At 53.5% G+C, this 19,134-nt stretch overlaps 9 protein-coding genes across 9 annotated transcripts; 6 read left to right on the top strand and 3 right to left on the bottom strand.

The window, feature by feature from the left end:
• Nucleotides 1-1,076: 1,076 nt before the first annotated feature.
• Nucleotides 1,077-1,467, top strand: N7474_011109 (U6 snRNA-associated Sm-like protein LSm4; the record flags this gene model as incomplete). The annotated part of the gene is made up of 2 exons (XM_057202519.1): nucleotides 1,077-1,229; nucleotides 1,306-1,467. The coding sequence occupies 2 exons, from the start codon at nucleotides 1,077-1,079 to the stop codon at nucleotides 1,465-1,467; spliced, it is 315 nt and encodes a 104-aa protein (XP_057047803.1).
• A 1,601-nt stretch (nucleotides 1,468-3,068) lies between these two features.
• Nucleotides 3,069-5,196, top strand: N7474_011108 (pentatricopeptide repeat protein; the record flags this gene model as incomplete). The annotated part of the gene is made up of 2 exons (XM_057202518.1): nucleotides 3,069-3,692; nucleotides 3,751-5,196. The coding sequence occupies 2 exons, from the start codon at nucleotides 3,069-3,071 to the stop codon at nucleotides 5,194-5,196; spliced, it is 2,070 nt and encodes a 689-aa protein (XP_057047802.1).
• A 1,078-nt stretch (nucleotides 5,197-6,274) lies between these two features.
• On the top strand, nucleotides 6,275-6,703 carry N7474_011107 (uncharacterized protein; the record flags this gene model as incomplete). The annotated part of the gene is made up of 1 exon (XM_057202517.1): nucleotides 6,275-6,703. One exon carries the CDS (start codon nucleotides 6,275-6,277, stop codon nucleotides 6,701-6,703), a length of 429 nt encoding a protein of 142 aa, XP_057047801.1.
• Nucleotides 6,704-7,027: 324 nt separating this feature from the next.
• Nucleotides 7,028-8,729, top strand: N7474_011106 (putative phosphatidylinositol-3,4,5-trisphosphate 3-phosphatase; the record flags this gene model as incomplete). The annotated part of the gene is made up of 3 exons (XM_057202516.1): nucleotides 7,028-7,034; nucleotides 7,082-8,359; nucleotides 8,380-8,729. The coding sequence occupies 3 exons, from the start codon at nucleotides 7,028-7,030 to the stop codon at nucleotides 8,727-8,729; spliced, it is 1,635 nt and encodes a 544-aa protein (XP_057047800.1).
• A 273-nt stretch (nucleotides 8,730-9,002) lies between these two features.
• On the bottom strand, nucleotides 9,003-9,491 carry N7474_011105 (uncharacterized protein; the record flags this gene model as incomplete). Its single annotated transcript, XM_057202515.1, has 1 exon — nucleotides 9,003-9,491. One exon carries the CDS (start codon nucleotides 9,489-9,491, stop codon nucleotides 9,003-9,005), a length of 489 nt encoding a protein of 162 aa, XP_057047799.1.
• Nucleotides 9,492-10,069: 578 nt separating this feature from the next.
• On the bottom strand, nucleotides 10,070-12,430 carry N7474_011104 (putative phospholipase A2 (PlaA); the record flags this gene model as incomplete). The annotated part of the gene is made up of 1 exon (XM_057202514.1): nucleotides 10,070-12,430. One exon carries the CDS (start codon nucleotides 12,428-12,430, stop codon nucleotides 10,070-10,072), a length of 2,361 nt encoding a protein of 786 aa, XP_057047798.1.
• Nucleotides 12,431-12,653: 223 nt separating this feature from the next.
• On the top strand, nucleotides 12,654-14,652 carry N7474_011103 (EXO70 family protein; the record flags this gene model as incomplete). The annotated part of the gene is made up of 3 exons (XM_057202513.1): nucleotides 12,654-12,937; nucleotides 12,991-13,208; nucleotides 13,268-14,652. The coding sequence occupies 3 exons, from the start codon at nucleotides 12,654-12,656 to the stop codon at nucleotides 14,650-14,652; spliced, it is 1,887 nt and encodes a 628-aa protein (XP_057047797.1).
• Nucleotides 14,653-14,838: 186 nt separating this feature from the next.
• ade13 (adenylosuccinase ADE13) lies at nucleotides 14,839-16,621 on the top strand (the record flags this gene model as incomplete). The annotated part of the gene is made up of 7 exons (XM_057202512.1): nucleotides 14,839-14,890; nucleotides 14,965-15,051; nucleotides 15,110-15,837; nucleotides 15,887-16,155; nucleotides 16,206-16,212; nucleotides 16,263-16,320; nucleotides 16,371-16,621. The coding sequence occupies 7 exons, from the start codon at nucleotides 14,839-14,841 to the stop codon at nucleotides 16,619-16,621; spliced, it is 1,452 nt and encodes a 483-aa protein (XP_057047796.1).
• Nucleotides 16,622-17,339: 718 nt separating this feature from the next.
• Nucleotides 17,340-17,642, bottom strand: N7474_011101 (uncharacterized protein; the record flags this gene model as incomplete). The annotated part of the gene is made up of 1 exon (XM_057202511.1): nucleotides 17,340-17,642. The coding sequence occupies one exon, from the start codon at nucleotides 17,640-17,642 to the stop codon at nucleotides 17,340-17,342; it is 303 nt and encodes a 100-aa protein (XP_057047795.1).
• Between the last annotated feature and the right edge of the window lie 1,492 nt (nucleotides 17,643-19,134).

The following is a 19,134-nucleotide window of genomic DNA, read 5'->3' as shown; positions in this document are numbered from 1 at the left end:
GGGTTGTCTGCTGCCATTGGACTGTGTAATTTAAATTCAGGGATCTGGGGCGCAAATGGATTGATCCTTCAGATCAATATATTTCAAATGTAAAACGGCGGACCTGTAAATTGCCTTTTGCACCATAGTTCACCAGAGAAAGGAAGTGATCCTTACAGGTGTACTAGAGCACGGCACTCAAGACTACATGCCTATTTCTCAATCATCTCTACTAATATTCTGTCTACTAATATTCTGAAGTCATTTTTAAAATTTGTTTGTCCCAGCCTCTTCATGTGCTGTTTTCATCAAAGCAAATCTAGAGCGTTCTCTTTCTAGTTCTCGCCCTCATAAACTGCCCGCATTTAAAAATTTCAGACCGCCAGATAGTTCCGAGGCACGCTCGCAAACCGCATTGTCATGGATTTTCTCGCTAAGATTTTTCACTTCAGCATTGTACATTAACTTCGAAGAGATCATCTGGGAGTGGCTTGTGGTTGTCAGGCCCGAGTCAAGTACAGAGGAAGTGCATGGAATGTACAGTGTCATCGCACGTATGAGACGGCGGGCGACGATGATTTACGCAGAGTTGGCGGTTGCATCGCTCACAGGGGCCAAATCCCCGTATACTTGGTAGCACACAGCCGGCGACATCACAAGTGAAAAATCTATCAAGCCGGGGGGTCATTCCGAGTTGTTGTAGTTGACGATGCCCATGCTGATGTTGATGGTTCTGTAGTTCGGTCGGCCTCTCGGTTACTTTTTTCCGAGCGCATCGGAGCTTCGTGACGGACGTTCCTTCCTCCTCCACCACTTCCTCCATATTCCAGCCACGCCATTGCCTCTCTTTCTTTCGGGATACACGCATTCGTTGCTCTCAGTGCGTGTCTTCTATTTCGGACTTCCGAATTTTTAACCACATCCACCACTCCCACCACCACCGGCCGACTCGTGCTCTCCCGCCCGCACCTGAGTTCTATCCGTCGCAATTCAAGATGGTGCGCTACTATTCGCCCCCAAAGAAAATTACGCAAATATATCCTAACAGAAAAACATAGTTACCCCTCGGCCTGCTCACAGCGGCACAGGGTCACCCGATGCTGGTCGAGCTCAAGAACGGGGAGACGCTGAACGGCCACCTGGTCAACTGCGACAACTGGATGAACCTGATCCTGCGTGAAGTGGTCCAGACAAGCCCGGAAGGTGATCGTTTCTTCAGATTACCCGAGGTCTACATCCGCGGCAACAACGTATGTCTCTTTTTTTCTGTCGCTGTGTCCGACACAAACACCTTGCACAGTCCAGCCTCTAATAATTGCCATGCAGATCAAATACCTTCGCATCCCCGAGGAGATTGTCGACCAGGTCAAGGAGCAGCAACAAAACCAACCACGGGACCGTCGTGGCGGACGAGAGGGTGGGCGCGATCGCGGCAGGGGCGGCGGTCGTGGCGGACGCGGGCGGGGTCGTGGGCGAGGCGGTCCATGAATGGTCTCGAAGAAAGGTGTTTGACGAGATACCCCGCGAGAGAAAAGCAGGGAGGAGGGAGGTCCGTCGGTGTCAAGGTCGGATATCTTTTGGCGGGTTGGTCGCATGCTTGTTGGCGTACCTGGGCTTTTTTTTATTCTCTTTTTTTTTCAGTGGGGACCGGGGGAAACAGTCTGGTCTATTTCTGACCTCCTACTATTACAAATAAACACATCTATACCTCTGATCTGTTGCTCTTGCACTCGTCGAAATTGGCGGTCAAATTCTGAATTAGTTAGTGCGTCGGGCCGGGGCTTGAAAGCGATTGAATTAAACCACCAGGATCATACCCGAGGTGATGAAGAGCTTCTAGCAGTTGGCTAACACCGATCCTCCTTTCACAATTTCAGTTAAATAGAAGGAAATGTCCATGTTGATGGAAATAGACTCCGCCTGTCCGGCTTTAGAGAAGAAGGGTCAGAGTGCACATGAGACCGCCCAGGATACCCCACACGAGGATGAACCGATTCCATTTACTTGGGAATAAGTTTTGCAGTTGTTATCAATTCGACATGTTGTCATATGAGCCCCACCCATTTATGATCCTCTATCCTGCTGAGAGTGTGAGCTGGCATCGGCCTTCTCTTTCAGCAAAGGATACAAAGACTGCGGAACACAGATATCAAAGTAAACCACGCTCGGCTCTTCGCTAGTTTTTCTATGGGTACAAGAATTCCATCCTGAGCGTTATGCCAGTCCCCGGGAAGCGTATTTACACGCAGCCGTCGTATGTTCTGGAATGTAGTATGGAGCAACACAAAATCAACGAGCCCATCGAGTCCATCCTTGGGGTTCATCTCCGCGATAAAGATTTCCATGGCTGTTATTTGAGATGTGAGCCTCGTCGGTAGAAGCCTCGGAATGTAAAACAGGTGATGCAGTCCATCGCCCATAACAAAGACATTTGTGCCGTAAAGGACGGGCAATACTTCTTGGTAGCTGCTTTTATGTGAGTGTTCCTTTTTAAACAGCTAGAGAAGAGACATGAAAGACATAAGCGGCGGGAAAACGCATATTCTTTGGCAAGATCTCAGCAATTCAACCCCCAGAAACTTCGTCCCTTCAGGTGCTGGCGTCCGCCTGTTCGCATTACAGATGCTAACTTCGACATAACCCCCTTGCCGACCCCTCTGTACCATGAATCTTAAAGTGCAAGTAGAAATGCACACGTCTTTTACCCAATAGTTCCAGATATATCTGCTCCCGGAGTTCAGGCGGCAGCTCAAAGAAGAGGCTTTGGTTTTGGGGATTGCATGGGAGAGCATCGAGTTTAGCTTCTAGCTGTTCCGGCGCTGAAATAGGCTGCGTCCACTTGTTTAAAGGGGCGCCGGTGACCTCATAAGTTACTGTATTTCGTCTATCACGTTTGGGGATATCTTGGGGAAGGTTTATTCTTTCTCATGAATATTTTGGACAATAGGCGGCGTGCCATTATGGTGGTCGAGTCCAGTCGAGTCGACTAATAGAGCAAGCCTCATAATTCTGTCTCCGAGTCACGTGGCGATCCCACCTATTCCCACGCGAGTTGAGACGGAGCTTCCTCACCCCGACCGCCGCTCGTCATGTCACGGCGGGCACTAGTGTTTGACGGGCTATGGTACTCTTTATGTCCCTCGTTCAGTCTTTCTACACTCAGTCGTCCGGCACCATTTCTGAAGAAACCGCGCCGCCCGCCGGTCTTATCCGTCGCCGCGACTTCGCCTCCACGACGATGTTACAAGCACAAAACCGGCGGGTTTGTTGATCTAAACAAGGTCACAGACAGCACAGCCCCCAAGACGTCCAAACCGAAATCATTCACCGATCCTGAGCCCTCATTGCCGCCGAACGAAGCCCTCAACCATGAGGAAGATACTACCAGTGCGCCAGACTCGACCGCCGGGGAGCATTCGAGATCACCGTCTCGCCGAGTGCCCAGGAACATATGCGAAAAGTCAACCGATGATCTAGAGTCAATGCTAGAGGCTGTGACGCTCAAGTCGCCGAATATCCGGCACACATCGTCGATCTTAGGGGTTTTGATCCGGGATCGCCATATCAAGCCCACTGCCCGGCACTACAAAGCCCTGATTTTGGCAAATACGGACTCGGAGAGAGGCTCACCGGATATGGTGCGTCTTTTGCTGGACGAAATGGAGAATAATGGCATCACGGCAGACTCGGGGACCCTCCATTCAGCGTTGCAGGTGGGTGGTAGCAAATTGATATGCGCAGAGAATAGTGACTGATATTTTGATGGACTAGGTCCTCGCCGTACATCCCGATTACATTCTCCGCCAGGAAATCCTCGGCAAACTTCGAGACCGGTGGCTGCCCTTGAGTCCCCTGGGATGGCATTTCGTTGTAGCGGGTCTTCTACGGGAACACCAGTTGGAATTAGCGCTCGAGCAACTCGAGCTCATGCAGCGGAAAGACATTTTCGTCGAGAATTGGCTGCACAGCATTATTATCTATACCCTCTGCGACTTTCAAGAGTTCGACGAAGTGCATCGTCTCATGCAAGAACGCGTCAACCAGAACCATGACATGACCCTCAGTCTTTGGTCGCATGTGCTGAATGAGGCAAGTCTAGCTTCGCATTACGAGGCCACTCTTTTTGTGTGGCAGCGCATGGTGGACTTGTGCTACTTGCACCCGTCGCTCAGCACCTGCAGCAATGTTTTAGATCTCGCAGCTCAAGTTGGCAGCGCCGAACTAGCCAGCTCCGTTTTTCGATATTTCACCGAGACGCAAATCCTGCCGCGCCGTGAAGACTACGACCTGCTCATCAAAACGTACGTCAAGGTCGGCGATCTGTCCGCCGCGTTCGACGTGTTGTGCAGCATGCACGACGCGGAGGTCACACCGGAAGAAAGCTCGACGCGGCCGATCGCAGAATCCATGCTCCAAACCAGATTCGACCACCGCGAAGCATGGCAGATCCTCAAACGACTACAATGGGACCACCGCCGGAACATTCCTCTCGCCTGCGTGCGCACCATCGCCGAAGTATGCGAGCAACGCGCCGAGCAGGACCCTACCGTCGTCGACGAGGGTATCGCTTTCTACAAAGAGCTATACACGCTCTGCCCCAGCGGTGCTGACGTGACGGTCTACAACTCCTTCATCCGGATGTGCCGTCGCGGCAACAACCGCCAAGCAGGCATGTTCCTCGTGAAAGAAATGGCCTCACTGGGTGTGATCCCCAACGCCACGACCTTCGAATCAATCATCCTCATGTGTCTCGACGCGGGCAATTTCCGCTCCGCATTCCTGTACTTCCAGGATCTCGTCAAACGAGACGCTACCGTGAGCAAAGAAGCGCGTGCGGAGATCTGCGAGATCTGTGCCAAGTCCGTGGACGAGTTTGCGCTGCGACTACAGTATCATCCCCAGCTCCGGGAGGAGGAGGTACAGGAGCAGGAGCAAGATCATGGGCTGGAGCACGTTGAGAATACAAAACCAGACACTCAAAATGCTGCCTCGTCGCGTGGACGTTTGCAGGCTCGCTCAACAGGCCGTCCCTTCTTATCACCTGCTGAGCATCGTATGGGGATGTCGGTGGAGGAGCGACGAGCTTGGAATAAGAGGCGCCGGAAGGAGCGGCGGCGGCGCGAGGCGATTGCGCGCCACGGGGAGGAAGAGGGATGGGCGGATTGGGAGGCTGGTGGTTGTGACAAAGGTCCTGCGAAGGACAGTGTTGATCGTTGACCGGTCATTGTATCATAGTGTTGTTGTGTGCACGGACATCGACTGTACAGTAGTCTATACCATAATCTATGAGCTGACGGTAGCTCCCCTGAATCTGGACATGTACCAGCACTAGATATAGCCCCTCAATGATTTGTTCTTTTTTCCTTTGTTGGAAAACCACGATCAATTCAATTCTACTGCTACTATTACCCCTGACGCGGTTCCCTCCCCCGGTACTTGGCTCGTAGTATAGCCCCCGGCTGTGGCTAAGGCAATTTTCCCGAGATGACCGGGCCACTTTTTGCCCAGAATAGGCAAGAATGCTGATCCTGCGCGCTCAGGCCAAGCCTTCTCTGGGGAAGTGGGGACGGAGGCCTTGAACTCCGAGTTGTTCGACATGCGCAGGACTAATAAGAAAGGAGGCACAGTTAGGTAGTAGACTACTCAATATGATAGTTTATTAAGACGGGGCGGGTGTTCCGACCTCCAGCGTACAGCATTTCCTTTTCGGGATCGGTATGTCTGGCCTGTTATGTATGCTTGTCTTATCATCATCCGCTGTGCTATGAGGCAGCCGTTTGCCTGTCACCTTGCACTTGTGGTCTTGCATGTTCCTGTGCCATTCCGGATGTCAATATTAGAACCTTGAGTTACTAGATGCTCCGTACGTGAACCTGGGCGCCTCGTCTCAGCCACGAAAACCGGACCTGAACCACCGCAGTAACCATGGGCGCCCCAGGTCCACTGCTCGCTAATAATAGTGCTGACAACCCACTGCCCACCCACTGACGAGTCACAATGGTTGGCTGTTAAGACATCCAGCATTCAACAGGAAAAATTGTCTCACCACAGACTGGTTGAGAACCAATTGCCAAGTCAATCATGGCGTAATCATCCCGTGCGATCGACAAGCCCAAGTGGCCCTCGCCAAGCACCGTTACTTGGGACGAACCATCATCTCTCCTTTCTCGCGTATATATTCATCCCTTTCCCTCTTGCTTTCTTTTCTTCTTTTCAGTCCGTCAGAAGAATATTGCAGTATCGATCTCACTCTCCAGTACTGTACATATATTGATTTATTATCCCCACCATCAACATGCGCTTCACCCTCCTCACCCCCGTGGCCCTACTGGCCACCCTCGGCCTCAGCGCCCCCATCACCGACGCAGCAAACGAGGCCGCCCCAGCCTGGAAGGTGACCGACTTCACAACGGGCTGCTCCCCGGGCGGCTGCACATACTCGTTCCACATCCACGCCGCCAAGTCCGCCAATACCCCGGGCTTCAGCACCAGCTGCAACGGCACGGACGAGCAAGGTGGCCTGAAGCCGTGCAAGAACCCCAATATCCTGTCCAATATCAAGCCCGAGACGTATCCCAAATGGGAGATCACCGTCCAGCACCAGTGGCACCCCCAGGAAGGCTCGACGCGCTATGCTACCGGCTCGAGGAATGTTTCTGTTCCCGACACGGAGCCGTCGGCCAGCTTTACGATGAAGCCGACCGCGGAGGCGGGCGTGGAGTAATTGGTTCCTCTGTTAACCTCATAATGATCACTACTCGGCGTTATTCTTCGGTTTTGTTGGGGATACCAGTTGCTTGAGACACTCTTTTTACTGCGACAGTACATACATAGTCTATTCTGTACATTAGTTGATAATTCCTCAATCAATTGATCCAATCCTTTGTCGGAGCTCATCCAGGTCCGCAACTACTGTTTCATGACATCACCCTCAAACCCAGCCACTCACACCCCCGGTCCGCAGTGATAGGCCACGCCACCTTATCACTCCCAGGGTTCATCCCCTCCTCGTCGTCCACTCCCTCGTCCCGCATGAGCTGACCTCCTCATGGTCAGTACGGTCCCTGATTGGTGTCGTATTGAATACTGACGATATCCCCAGTCCTCCATCCTCCGTCAGATCGTCGCGGGTCCAAGATTGCAGCACCCGGAGGCGGGGTTGGATCTCTGCTACGTAACAAACAACCGTACGACCCAATCTCCCCTGGACTCACGATCACGTCTAACCAGACCTATGACCTAGTGATCGTCACCTCCGGTCCCTCCGCAACCTACCCGCAGCGCGCATACCGCAACCCGCTCGATGCCCTGGTCCATTTTCTCGACTCCAAACATGGCTCCGACTGGTGCATCTGGGAATTCCGCGCCGAGGGAACAGGGTACCCAGACTCAGAGGTGTATGGCCGCATCCACCACTTCCCCTGGCCCGATCACCACCCGCCGCCCTTTGCGCTGATCCCGAACATCATGGGCAGCATGCGGAACTGGCTGCAGGAGAAGGAAGGTCGCGTCGCCGTCGTGCACTGCAAGGCCGGCAAGGGCCGCAGCGGCAGTATTGCCTCCGGGTACCTGATCAGCCAGGAAGGGTGGACGAAAGAGGACGCGCTGCAGCGGTTTACGGAGCGGCGCATGCGGACCGGGTTTGGAGCTGGCGTGAGCATTCCCAGCCAGCTGCGCTATGTCGGGTACATTGAACGGTGGACGAACGAGCTGCAGAAGGAGTATGTTGAGCGACCCGTCGAGATCCTCGAGGTCCATATCTGGGGTCTGCGGGATGGTGTCAAAGTCGCCGTGGAGGGATACGTGGACGAGGGCAAGAAGATCAAGATCCTCCACATGTTTCACCGCAGCGAACGGACCATCGTCGAGGATGGGGATACGTCTCAATCTGAAGGGAGTGACAAGATCAAAAAATCAGCCTCGGAATCACAGTCGGCCACGCCGGTCACCTCCACACCAACATCATCAACATCCAACATCCTCCGCTCAGCAACAACGTTCTCACAAAACCAACACCCCTCCACCATGATCTTCCGGCCCAAAAAGCCCTTGATCGTGCCAACCTCAGACATAAACATCGACTTTGAGCGCCGCAGCAAAGCCTCGTACACGGGATTCACCATGGTCACCTCCATCGCGCACGTATGGTTCAATGCCTACTTCGAAGGCGGCGCGCAGTACGACTCGGGCGTCTTCGAGACGGAATGGGACGCCATGGACGGGATCAAGGGGAGTGCACAGAAGGGCATTCGCGCGATGGACCGGCTGAAGGTTGTATGGCGCTATCCTCCACCGTCCGCGCAAGATCAAACCGCGAGACCGATCAGCGAGCCGAAACCGGGCGAGCCTATCTCCGAGACCCATCCTGCAGACTGGCGCGGTCCGCACTCCCCAGGGCAGGATACACCTTCCACTCCCCCGCCATCACCGCGGAGCAGGAGAATGAACAGTCCTCCACTGGCAGCAAGACCGAAACAAATTCAGAAACCCACACAAGCACTAGCACCTCTAGCGGAACTCCTGCCTCCGCAGCCGCACATCTATTATCCGTGGCAGGACTCGAGAAGGATCTCGGGCTGCGCAAACAAACAGACGAAAGCAAAGACGTAAGTCTCGCAGGAAGCGAAGACGAGCGCTCAGAACAAAAACATACTTCTACCTCTTCTGCGGATTTGGAAGGAGTGAGGTCTTACTTTGAGAAGACGGGTCCGGATGAGCAGAAAAGGGATGGAGAGGAGGGAAGGCCCTGAGCATTTAACGAGATTATAGACATACTAACTCCTATATACGTGCATGCTTTGTTTGCATCCGAGCCATAGATACCATACCATATACACGATGCATATTTTTGGTTCTTTCATTTGGATGATCATCTCTCGTAGTGCAAGCTACATACGTAGTGGTTATATATTCCTGCATAACTAAGTGATTGCAAACTTCTGGGAATATATCTTCCCTTCTGCATGCTCTAGGGCCGTGGCGAGATAGACACCAGTCAGAGGAATATGTAACCGCTTCCTAAATTACTTGCTTTGCTTTGGCAAAATGCTTGTTACACACATACACCCAATGATCCCGACCAAAGATCCAATACCAGCCCCGCCAGCAAGGCCACGCCAACCCCCTATAACAGGTCCCGTTAATCGCCGCGAAGCTACCGCAAGTACTCCAAGAGCTGCAGCCGGCTCACTCCAGTTGTCAACAGCCACCTGACCGGTGTTGTACCGTAAACGCCAACTGCGATCTTTCCATTCGATCTCCTCTCGGCCCCACATCCGAGCGATGAGGCCAACTCCGACGATGCCAGTCCCGATGAGACCCCCAGTACCTGCTGAGCGGAGAAGAAAGGGAGCGGTCATGGATCGACGCTTGAAAAGAACTGCCGCGCCGCTGTTCAGCAGGCCGATCGCGCTGCCAAGCTGGAAGCCACGGCTGAGGACGTGGGTGGTGAGAATCGTTCGCGCCAATGGCTGGTCTTCTTCGTACTCGGCCGTGGGGTAAAAGTACGACATTGTGTTCTAGAAAAGGGGTACCAGCAAATAGAGCGTTTGTTCACTTGGTTAGATTTTAAAGAAGGTTGACATTTCCGTGTTCTGGTACGTCTTGCCGGTGAGGCTGCTTTTGATTAAGGGATAATAGGTGGGGAAATCCCGACGGTTCATCAGATCACGGGCGTAGCCTTGTAGAGAAGTCTGTGCTTGAGGTTCAGGCGTCCAATAAGCTCTCACTAGGTGCTTGCTGACGGGTGCTTACTGGGCATTCCTTAGGTAGCGATTGGCCCCGAGATCCTACTGGACGACCACTGGGAGATCCGAGTACGTCATGGACTTGTTTAGTATAGAAGTTGACAATTAGAGGTGCAACTGCCGCTGTCTGTAGTCTCAAAGGACGGTAGAGGAATATGGGATATGTCCTCAAGGTGCTTCATCCTGTAGCTCACTCCGATTGATGCCTTTCACATGAACTAGATAAGACTCTAGATATGGTCGCTTCAGTCTATACACAATACAATACATCCAATTTATCTACACCCTAAATGCAACTCCAAGCCCAGCGGCGCCTATGTAATCTCTTTCTTCCTGAACCCGTCTCACAGCGGCACAAAACCCTCCATCCGCTTCCGGTGCTCCCTCTCAGCGTCCTGCGCCTCCCTCTTCAACCGATCGGACTTCTTCCGCTCATACACAGCCCTCACAACGCGGCGGACCTGCTCCTCGCCCTGTGCGAAATTCGCCTTCGCCAGACCAACCACGGAGTCGATCTGTTCGGGCGTGTAGATGAAATTCCAGGTAGACAAGAAATCATCCACCTCCGGATCGATCGAGGACGGGTGCGGGGCTACAGGCTGTTCTGGATCTTTCGCCTGGGAACTGTCTCGCTGCTGCAGAGAAGCGACTGCGGGACGAGGTCGGCTGAGCTGGGATGTAGGCGGGAGGTCTGGGGCGGACGGGTTGGGGATGAGAGGGAAGTAGACGACGGCGATGCCTGCGTCGGGACGCATCAGGTGGAAGTCTGAGTCCGAAGGGTCTGCGTTCTGGGGATGGAATAGGCGTTTTGAGGGTGGTGGCTCGTCCTCGGAGATGCGCTCTTCCATTGTTCCGACCCAGACGTTGCAGTAGTCCAGGTCGCCGTCCGTGGAGGAAGGGGGTTTGGCGCTTTTCATTTCTTGGTCCACCTTCTCGCGGAGGGCTTCGACACTCTCGCCTTTTTTGGGCCATCCGGCTCCCAGGGGCCAGCCCTTAATCCCCCGCTGACGAGCATAGCCGTCTACGACAGACAACCAATTCTCTTGCTTGATGTCGGCCGATGCATCGAAAGCTACGATGATATCAACATCGCGTCCAGGACGGATGAGCGGGTAGATGGGAAGATTGTTGCTCATGCCTGCATCCATGAGCCGCAGGTGCTCGCTGTGAAAGATAGACTCGGGGGCTGAGGCCGGGAGCTGGTCTTTCATGCCCATCACGTAGTTGGGAATGGCGGCGGGATCGATGGGGTGCACGCGAATCAGGTCCTGGTTCTTGCCCTGGATGAGCGAGTCGATTCCGCCAAATCCAGCAAGGCTCTTGACTAGCGGTCGAATTTCTTTATAGTAGTGGGACAGGGTGGCGCAAAAGGCGCTGCCCCAAATCCCCATCAGCCCCGGAACCCTGAGCTCTGGGATCGGATAATCGCCCGGAGCAATCTGATTGTGGCCGGCATTGAACTGTCGCCCCAGAGCCCAAGTCGGAATCCCGGCATTGAGTTCTTCACAGAAGAACTCGTACGGGGTGAACTCGAACCACTGAAACCATGACTCACTCCTAGATTCTCTCATGAGCTCCTCTGGTATTTTATGCTGGTGGGCTTTATCATGGTCCTGTCCATCAAGCATGGGAATCTCATGGCGAACGGCGGTGTAGATCGGGAGAGGATGCGCGCCATTCAGAAGATTTGCCTTCTGGCTCGACAGCTTCAGATCCGAATCTGACACTCCAAGCTCTCCACGCGGCACCAGTAGTCTTGCTGCGATGAGTAATCCGTAGATATCCACCAATCCAAAATCCGCGCCGGGATCACCCTTGAGCTTCTCCACCAATCCGCTGAGGAGATACTTGTTGGTCGGGGCGGTGGTAAGCAGATTCAGTGCCTTCGGAGGGAACGCAATGTGTACACCCAGCCGGTTCTTCAGATGGTCGACGAGTCTATTGAAGTTCTGGTCCGCGATGGATGAATGGTACAGGGTTTGCAGCCAGCAGCTACCGGAAACGCCCGCGGTATAGGTCACACAATCCCAAAGCCCAGCTTCCTGTGCTGCTAGGTAGGATCCAGTGCCCGCAACGAGGGCGCGCAGTCCCCCTCCGGAGCCGCACATGGCAATGACCGGCACATCATCGGGATGGATGTCCTGCTCGCGGATATTGAGGTACGAGGCCAATGCCTTGACAGAATGCTTCTGGCGATTGCGTCTGAAAGCCTGCTCCTCTGCACAGAGGTCTTTACTCACCCGCACTTTGGCGTCCCTCAGGATTTCAGGGTTTAGATAGGGATCTTTAGCATCCGCCCAAATGGAATCTGCCAGCGACCCGGGAGCTAAGGAGAGCTCCCGCTGCAGTTTTTGGGCTTTCGCCGGCAGCAATCGCGCCCAATCCGGAATATAATGCGTGATGTTGCCCCCCAAGTCCACCCATTCCGCCGAACGAACTGTGTGGGTGACCCCATCGAGCTTGTGGACAATCTTGGTCCAGACGGATCCATGATCCCCGTCTTCCTTGCTGCCTGACAGGTCAGAGGAAGAGGAGGAGTGTTTCGAGTCCGGATCAGTTGCGTAGAGGCCAGACGAAGTAGCAAAGTAGGCTTTTTGGTCAGGTTGCTGGACACGTCTGCTGGATTGAGTCCACTCTCCCGCAGTATATGCGGCCAGGGCAGCTGGAGGGACAGTCCAGCGAAGACGGGCCACCCTGGTAGCCATTGCGATAGGGGAGAGGTGAGAGGAAGAGAGGGCCAGCATGCAGCCAAGTGCAATGCCGAGGCCGCAAAGTGACGATTCTCGTCAATGACGAAAGTTATACAAAAGGAAGGCGGTGGGGCGGATGACTAACCCATCCACCCTCATTCAGGACTAGCGTGGTAGACCGCTTATCTATCTATTATCGTCTCTGCGAACACGAGTCACTCCTGCAGACACGTTCACCATGGTGGCTCCGCGCAATACCGCCTATGCGGAGGAGAGCGCCGAGGTGGAGGTGCTGTATGCCAACCTCGAGAAACTCAATCGCCTCACCAAGAAGATCCAGGGGTCCATGGTGCGCCTGGAGACCGGGGGCAAGGTCGTCAAGGAAGCCATTGGCCCCATCTACAGCAACACGCAGTCCCTCCAGATTACCAACAGCAACATCGACAAGGTCAACGATGCGATTGATCGTTTGCGCCAGCCTCTCGATGCAAAATCCCGAGAGGAGGGTGTCATCCGCGCTGGGTATGTGGTCTAGCCAGGGGGTAAACAAATCCAAGATGCTAATGGGCCAACAGTCCGCAAGCCACCGGCCTCGCACAGTACCTGACGGCGATGAGACGTGTGGAGAAGGCGCTGGTCGACCTCAACACGACGAACATGCGGTCCAACCAGAAAGCAATCGCCGACTTTAATAATCTTCTGAATACAGGCAGTGTGAAGCTGCAGGACCTGTTCCGGGACGAGTTGAGTTTGCATATCAGCCCGGTTGAGCCGCTGCATTATCTGACCAAAGGTGGGTTGCCGTCCTGTAAACTTCGTCGAGGTGATTGCTGACCTCGAGCCCTTGTTTAGAACTTCCCTTCCCCACCATCCCCGACGACACCATCTCCAAACTTACTCCGCTAGCTGCTGCAATCAGCTCAGCAGCTGAGAATGGGCCGCAACATGGCTCAGGGGATAACCCCGCGCTCAAGATATATGCCGAAGTGCGCGGGTCGTACATTACCTCCGGCCTGCAGAACCTGGCCATCGCCTCACTCAACACGGTCAAACGCAAACCGCAAGATGGCCCCTACAAACAAGGCACCAACGGGATTGGGATCTACTCGAATGCGCTAGAAGGCTTTATTACTGCAGAACATGCCATAATCAATCAGATCTTCACCGGGGACCAACGAGGCTTGGCCTTGCAGTCCACTTTCCTGTCACCGATGGCAGAATATTCCAAGACTCTCCGTGAACTCAACCAGTATATCAAGGCCAACCTGATGACGGATTGTTTCCTGGCGTTTGAGATCATGGAGATTGTGACCGCCATGTCCTACCGAATCGATTCGAAGACGGGAGAGCTAAAGAGTCTCTTCATCGAAGCTCTACGGCCCGTGCGGGAAACTGCAAAGTCATCTCTCTCAGAGCTGCTAGAAGAGACAAAACGCAAGGCTTCCAGCTCGTCGGCCCTGCCTCCGGATGGCGGATCGGTGCCGCTTGTGAATGAGGTGATGAGCTCGCTTTCTACCCTGACAGGCTACTCAGGGCCGTTGGCCTCGATCTTGACCTCAGTCGGTGATGGAAACTGGCGCTCCCGATCCAACACGCCCGGTGCAGCTCCCCTGGATGTTGGTCCGGATAGTGGCACCCTTCTGTCTCACTTTATTCTGGACATGATTGAGGCCCTCATGACTTCTTTGGAAGCACGGGGTCGGAATTTCCACCGCAGTAAGGCCGCTCTTGGTGTGTTTCTGTCCAATGTTTTCTGTATTGTCGACCGATCGATTCGCCAGAGTCCCGAACTGGCGCGTTATCTCGGTGCACCGGACAGCATCGCCCGCATCGACACATTCCGCAAACGCGCAACCTCGACCTATCTTGATGCGTGGAAGGAAACCTCCCAGTACTTGCTTGACGTGCAGTACACTTCCAAGACTGGGTCTCGGACCAGTTCCGGGGGCGCTGTGGACTCAAGCACCATCATCAAGAACTTGTCGTCACGCGACCGGGATGCGATCAAGGAGAAGTTCAAATCCTTTAATGCGAGCTTCGACGATATGGTGTCCAAGCACAAATCGCTGCACATGGAACGGGAAGTGCGCAACGTGCTCGCTCGGGAGTTGCAAGCTGTACTCGAGCCTCTGTACTCGCGCTTCTGGGATCGGTATCATGAGGTCGACAAGGGACGGGGCAAGTACATCAAGTACGACAAGACTGGCCTGTCGACTCAGCTGGCACAGCTCGCCTAGTACCGCCTCAGGCATTAGATGCAATAATGAATACAAAACTATATCCCGGAAATAGAATCCTGTGGCCTCAGGCTGCCAACTCCCACCGATAACGTGACTGATAAGATCCACCCCGCGACAGCAAAAAATTTCCCCAATAGCTTTCAACTCAGTATTGAATCAATTGATTGACACAACACAGACATCATGCCTGAAAGCAACGATGTCTACCAGACGCCCCTCAACTCGCGTTATTCGAGTAAGTCTTTTCTGCCCACCAGTTTCCCCGATGGACGATTCCGCAAGTGATAGATTAACGGGTCCAATTGATAGGCACGGAGATGAAATACCTCTTCTCCCCTCGTATGCGGTTCTCAACATGGCGAAAGCTGTGGGTGTGGCTGGCAGAATCTCAAAAAGGTAGGATACCTTACTAACCAACCCACCTACCCGACATCGAACTAATCAAGGTCTGTAGAGCTGGGACTCCCCATCACCGACGAAGCCGTCGAGCAGATGAAGGCCCACGTCACGATCCAGGATGAAGAGTTTGCCGTGGCTGCCGAGGAGGAGAAGCGCCGGCGACACGACGTGATGGCCCACGTCCACACCTTCGGACTGGCCGCCCCCGCCGCAGCTGGAATCATCCACTGGGGCGCCACCTCGTGCTACTGTACTGATAACGCGGACCTGATCCTGCTGCGAGACGGCCTGGACATTCTCATCCCCAAGCTGGCCGTGGTAATCGACAAACTATCGGCCTTCGCCAAGGAATACAAGGATCTGCCCTGTCTGGGCTTCACGCACGGCCAGCCCGCCCAGCTGGTCACCGTTGGCAAGCGCGCCTGTCTTTGGATCCAGGATCTGCTGATGGATCTGCGGAATCTCGAGCGCTCCCGGGATGATTTGCGCTTCCGCGGTGTCAAGGGTACCACGGGCACGCAGGCTTCTTTCCTGCAGATCTTCAACGGGGACCACGCCAAGGTTGAGAAGCTGGATGAGCTCGTCACCGAGAAGGCCGGCTTCAGCTCTGCGTTCATTATCTCCAGCCAGACGTACTCTCGGAAGATTGATGTGGATGTCGGCAATGCTCTGGGCTCGTTTGGTTCGACGTGCGAGCGCATTGGTATTGATATTCGTCACTTGGCTATGCTCAAGGAGGTTGAGGAGCCGTTTGAGAAGGATCAAATCGGTAGCAGTGCTATGGTGGGTTTTTTTGTCGTTTGTTGTTGAAACTCAAACTAATTATGTCCAGGCCTACAAGCGTAACCCTATGCGTTCTGAGCGTCTCTGCTCGCTCGGCCGTCACCTGCAGAACCTTCCCAAGGATGCTCTGGACACATACTCTGCTCAGTGGTTCGAGCGGTCGCTAGACGACAGTGCCATCCGCCGTATCAGCATCCCGGAGCTTTACCTGTCCGCCGATGCCTGTCTCATTCTTCTGAACAATGTGACTTCCGGCTTCGTCGTCTACCCCGAGGTCATCAAGCGCCGGGTCAATGACGAGCTTCCTTTCATGGCCACGTAAGTGTCTCTCCTTCTCTGTGTTATCAGGCACTAATATTTCTTCATAGTGAGAACGTACGCAACCAATCAATCCAATTTTTGTATCCTATTGCTAATTATCACAGATCATCATGGCCTGCGTGAAGAAGGGTCTCTCCCGGCAGGATGCCCACGAGGAAATTCGTAAGTCGCAACATTCCCCTTCTTGGCGAGCCCCAATTGATCGTCTCCAGGTGTCCTCTCCCACCAAGCTGCAGACAACGTCAAGAAGCAAGGCAAAGACAACGACCTGATCGAGCGGATCCGCCGCACCGCATTCTTCGGTCCCATCCTGCCTGAACTGGACTCTCTGCTCGACGCCAGTACCTTTGTTGGCCGTGCGCCGCAGCAGGTGGAGAAGTTTACTTCCACTGAAGTCGTTGCTGCTATCAAGCCGTATGAGAAGTATCTGGCCAAGGCGGAAACTGCTGCGCTGCACGTCTAAGCAGAAGCATTTGGAGTGGATGTATGAAGTAATTTGATGAGATGAAAGAAAAGTCGTAGGACGAATCAGCAATGTTATATAAAGAATTCAGGAGTTGATACATATACGGTCTAGATTCCGGGACCAGTGTCTGCTAGGAATTATGCATTAATATAGACGGACTGGGCGCCCATCAGCCAAAAAGACAGAAGACAGCCAACCCATTTTAGAATACAAGAGTGAGAGAGACCCACCCCATAGAAATGACAGACATCAAGTTTGTATCCAAGGTTCGATAGAGCTTCATGCGTGGAGAAAGAGATCTAAAGAAACACAAAACCTTCATCCGGTGCAGAATAGAATAGAAAAATGCCATCAATCTCAAAGGTGAATCTGATGGGGAATGCAATGGAACGCTGAAGACATGCCAGTGAGAAAGAATAGTAAGGGCCATTGGTCGTCCCTGGGAAGCTCAAGATCATCATGTCGTTATACGCTCGGGGCTGCTCTCGTCGGAAGTTTCGGTCAGTTGATCGTCTGCGTTGTCGATTAGCGATATTAGTTCCAACTCAGACATGTCCTGTTCTGGTTTGAGACGAACCATCGTCGCGGAATTCTACTCACACAAGGCCCGGAGTTTGAAAGAATTGCTTTTACTCCAACACCATACCCCATAATTCCCGCGGAAGCCGGACCGTCCCCTGCCGGCAACTAGGCCTTAGATACCGCGGTAACATCATCAATTCACCGCATGAGCGGAGGGACTGGGCTCTGCTGCCGAAAAAGGCATATAGAACATATCACGAATCAGCCAGACGATGTAGAATAACCCGAGCACCCACAGCGAAGCCATGAGTTTGTACGTTGACGAGCGCCAGGTGACGCGGCGGACGAGGCGGCGGCCATTGGGGCCCTCGATCGGACCGCGGCGTTGTGGAGGCGGCGGCGAGTGCGAATGGCCGTTGGACTGCATGTGAGCGAACGGGTAGGCGAAGGCCTCGTTCATGGCGGCCTCACTGTGTGAGGTTCGACGGCGCGCCATTCTTATTATTTTGGGTTGTTTTGTTTTGGCTGTGGATCCGTGCCGGGAATGGACCGGAGAAAAAGAGAGAGGGACAAGGCGTAGTCCGCACACAGACACGCTGTGTGGCCAAAAGAAGAGAGAGAAAGGCAGATAGGACCGAGCAGAGAGACAGAGAAAAAAGAAAAAAAAAAGAGGCAGCCGGCAATGACCCACGATGGGATGGGATGGTCGGAGTGAGCCCGTTCTACTACTATAACTGGTAAGAGATAAATGACAGGCGAATCCTTTGTGGTCTGGTTTAACGAGAGGCAAAAGGAGGGGCGAAAGACGAGGGCGAGTCAGCACTGGCCGGAAAACAGCATTGAGCTCAAAGAGGGAATCTTGATTCCCCAGAAGCGGATCTGGCGTGGATGTCGGCTGAAAGAATCAGCGAATTAAGTCCGCCAACCGGCGGGGTGGGACTCGTGGGCCAATGCGCGAAACAAAAGTTCGAAATGGGGGAACTTTTGGGGTTCGTGGTCTTGTCGAGTGTCGGGTCTGTCAGTCTCTCTGTCGGTGGTGGACGGCAGATGGGTCTAGACACCCGGCCCCCGGGACAACTGTCCAGCGCCTGAGCGAAGGACTAGGGCCGATGATCGCCCCCGCCAAGAGGGACAAAAGTACGAAAAAGTACGAAGCGAAGGAGCGCGAGAATTGGATGTTCGGAGAGATAAATGAGTGTACAGCTGTCGTGTGCTGGCATCGTCCCACCATCAGACGAAGAATGTTCATGATAACAACCTGGGGAGTCAGTAGTCCGGAGTGGCGTGGGCTATCGTTCCCCCACACAGGACCCCTAGGACGGTAGAAATTGGCGAGTGCGTGTTGTTCTGGTGTATTCCTTGTCTTTCCGGTAGTGGATAAATAGGGTTAAATTGCTCCTTCATCTCACGAGAGCGTAACAATATTCGTGGTGGGATTAGTTATTCTCTCAAGTGAGGATGATAACTCTCGAGCTAGGCCCTATCGTGAAGTTTAATCGTTAAGCTTTAGGTATCCTCACATATGATCTGATCTGCCTCGCAGCAGTCGTCGAAAACCCACTATTCTTACACTGTTATTCTCTTCTCATCCGTTTTAGCCGCGTTAAGAAGCATCCGCCATCAACTTCTCCTCGCGCCGTTTGGCTTCAACGTAGTAAGCACGAGGCGAGGCACCCACCCCGCATTCTTAACTCCAATCGCCTCCTGGCACACTTGAACTTTTTCGTCTGCTTCAACTTGTGTGCACGCCATTTGTAGATATTCGCGCGAATCATCATCTGAATCCGCAATCAGGTAAGGTGTTATCTTGTGCGGGTCAGCTCTGTCCATTTTTTGGACCGGGTGATTAGATCGGCATTTAACGTGGCATAATCGCCCTCCCAGGGATCACTCGCGTGGTGAAAAGCCCCGCCCAGGTCGGCTGAAATTATAGGCTAACGCATCGCAATGTTCTAGGTTCATGCCTGCTCTCAGTTGACGTAGAGATA

Source organism: Penicillium riverlandense (genome assembly GCF_028828495.1).
Source record: "Penicillium riverlandense strain IBT 135883 chromosome Unknown utg000011l_segment0_segment0, whole genome shotgun sequence".
Classification (NCBI taxonomy): Eukaryota; Fungi; Ascomycota; class Eurotiomycetes; order Eurotiales; family Aspergillaceae; genus Penicillium; species Penicillium riverlandense.
Note: the sequence above shows the minus strand (reverse complement) of the source record. Positions and strands in the feature narration are given on the sequence as shown.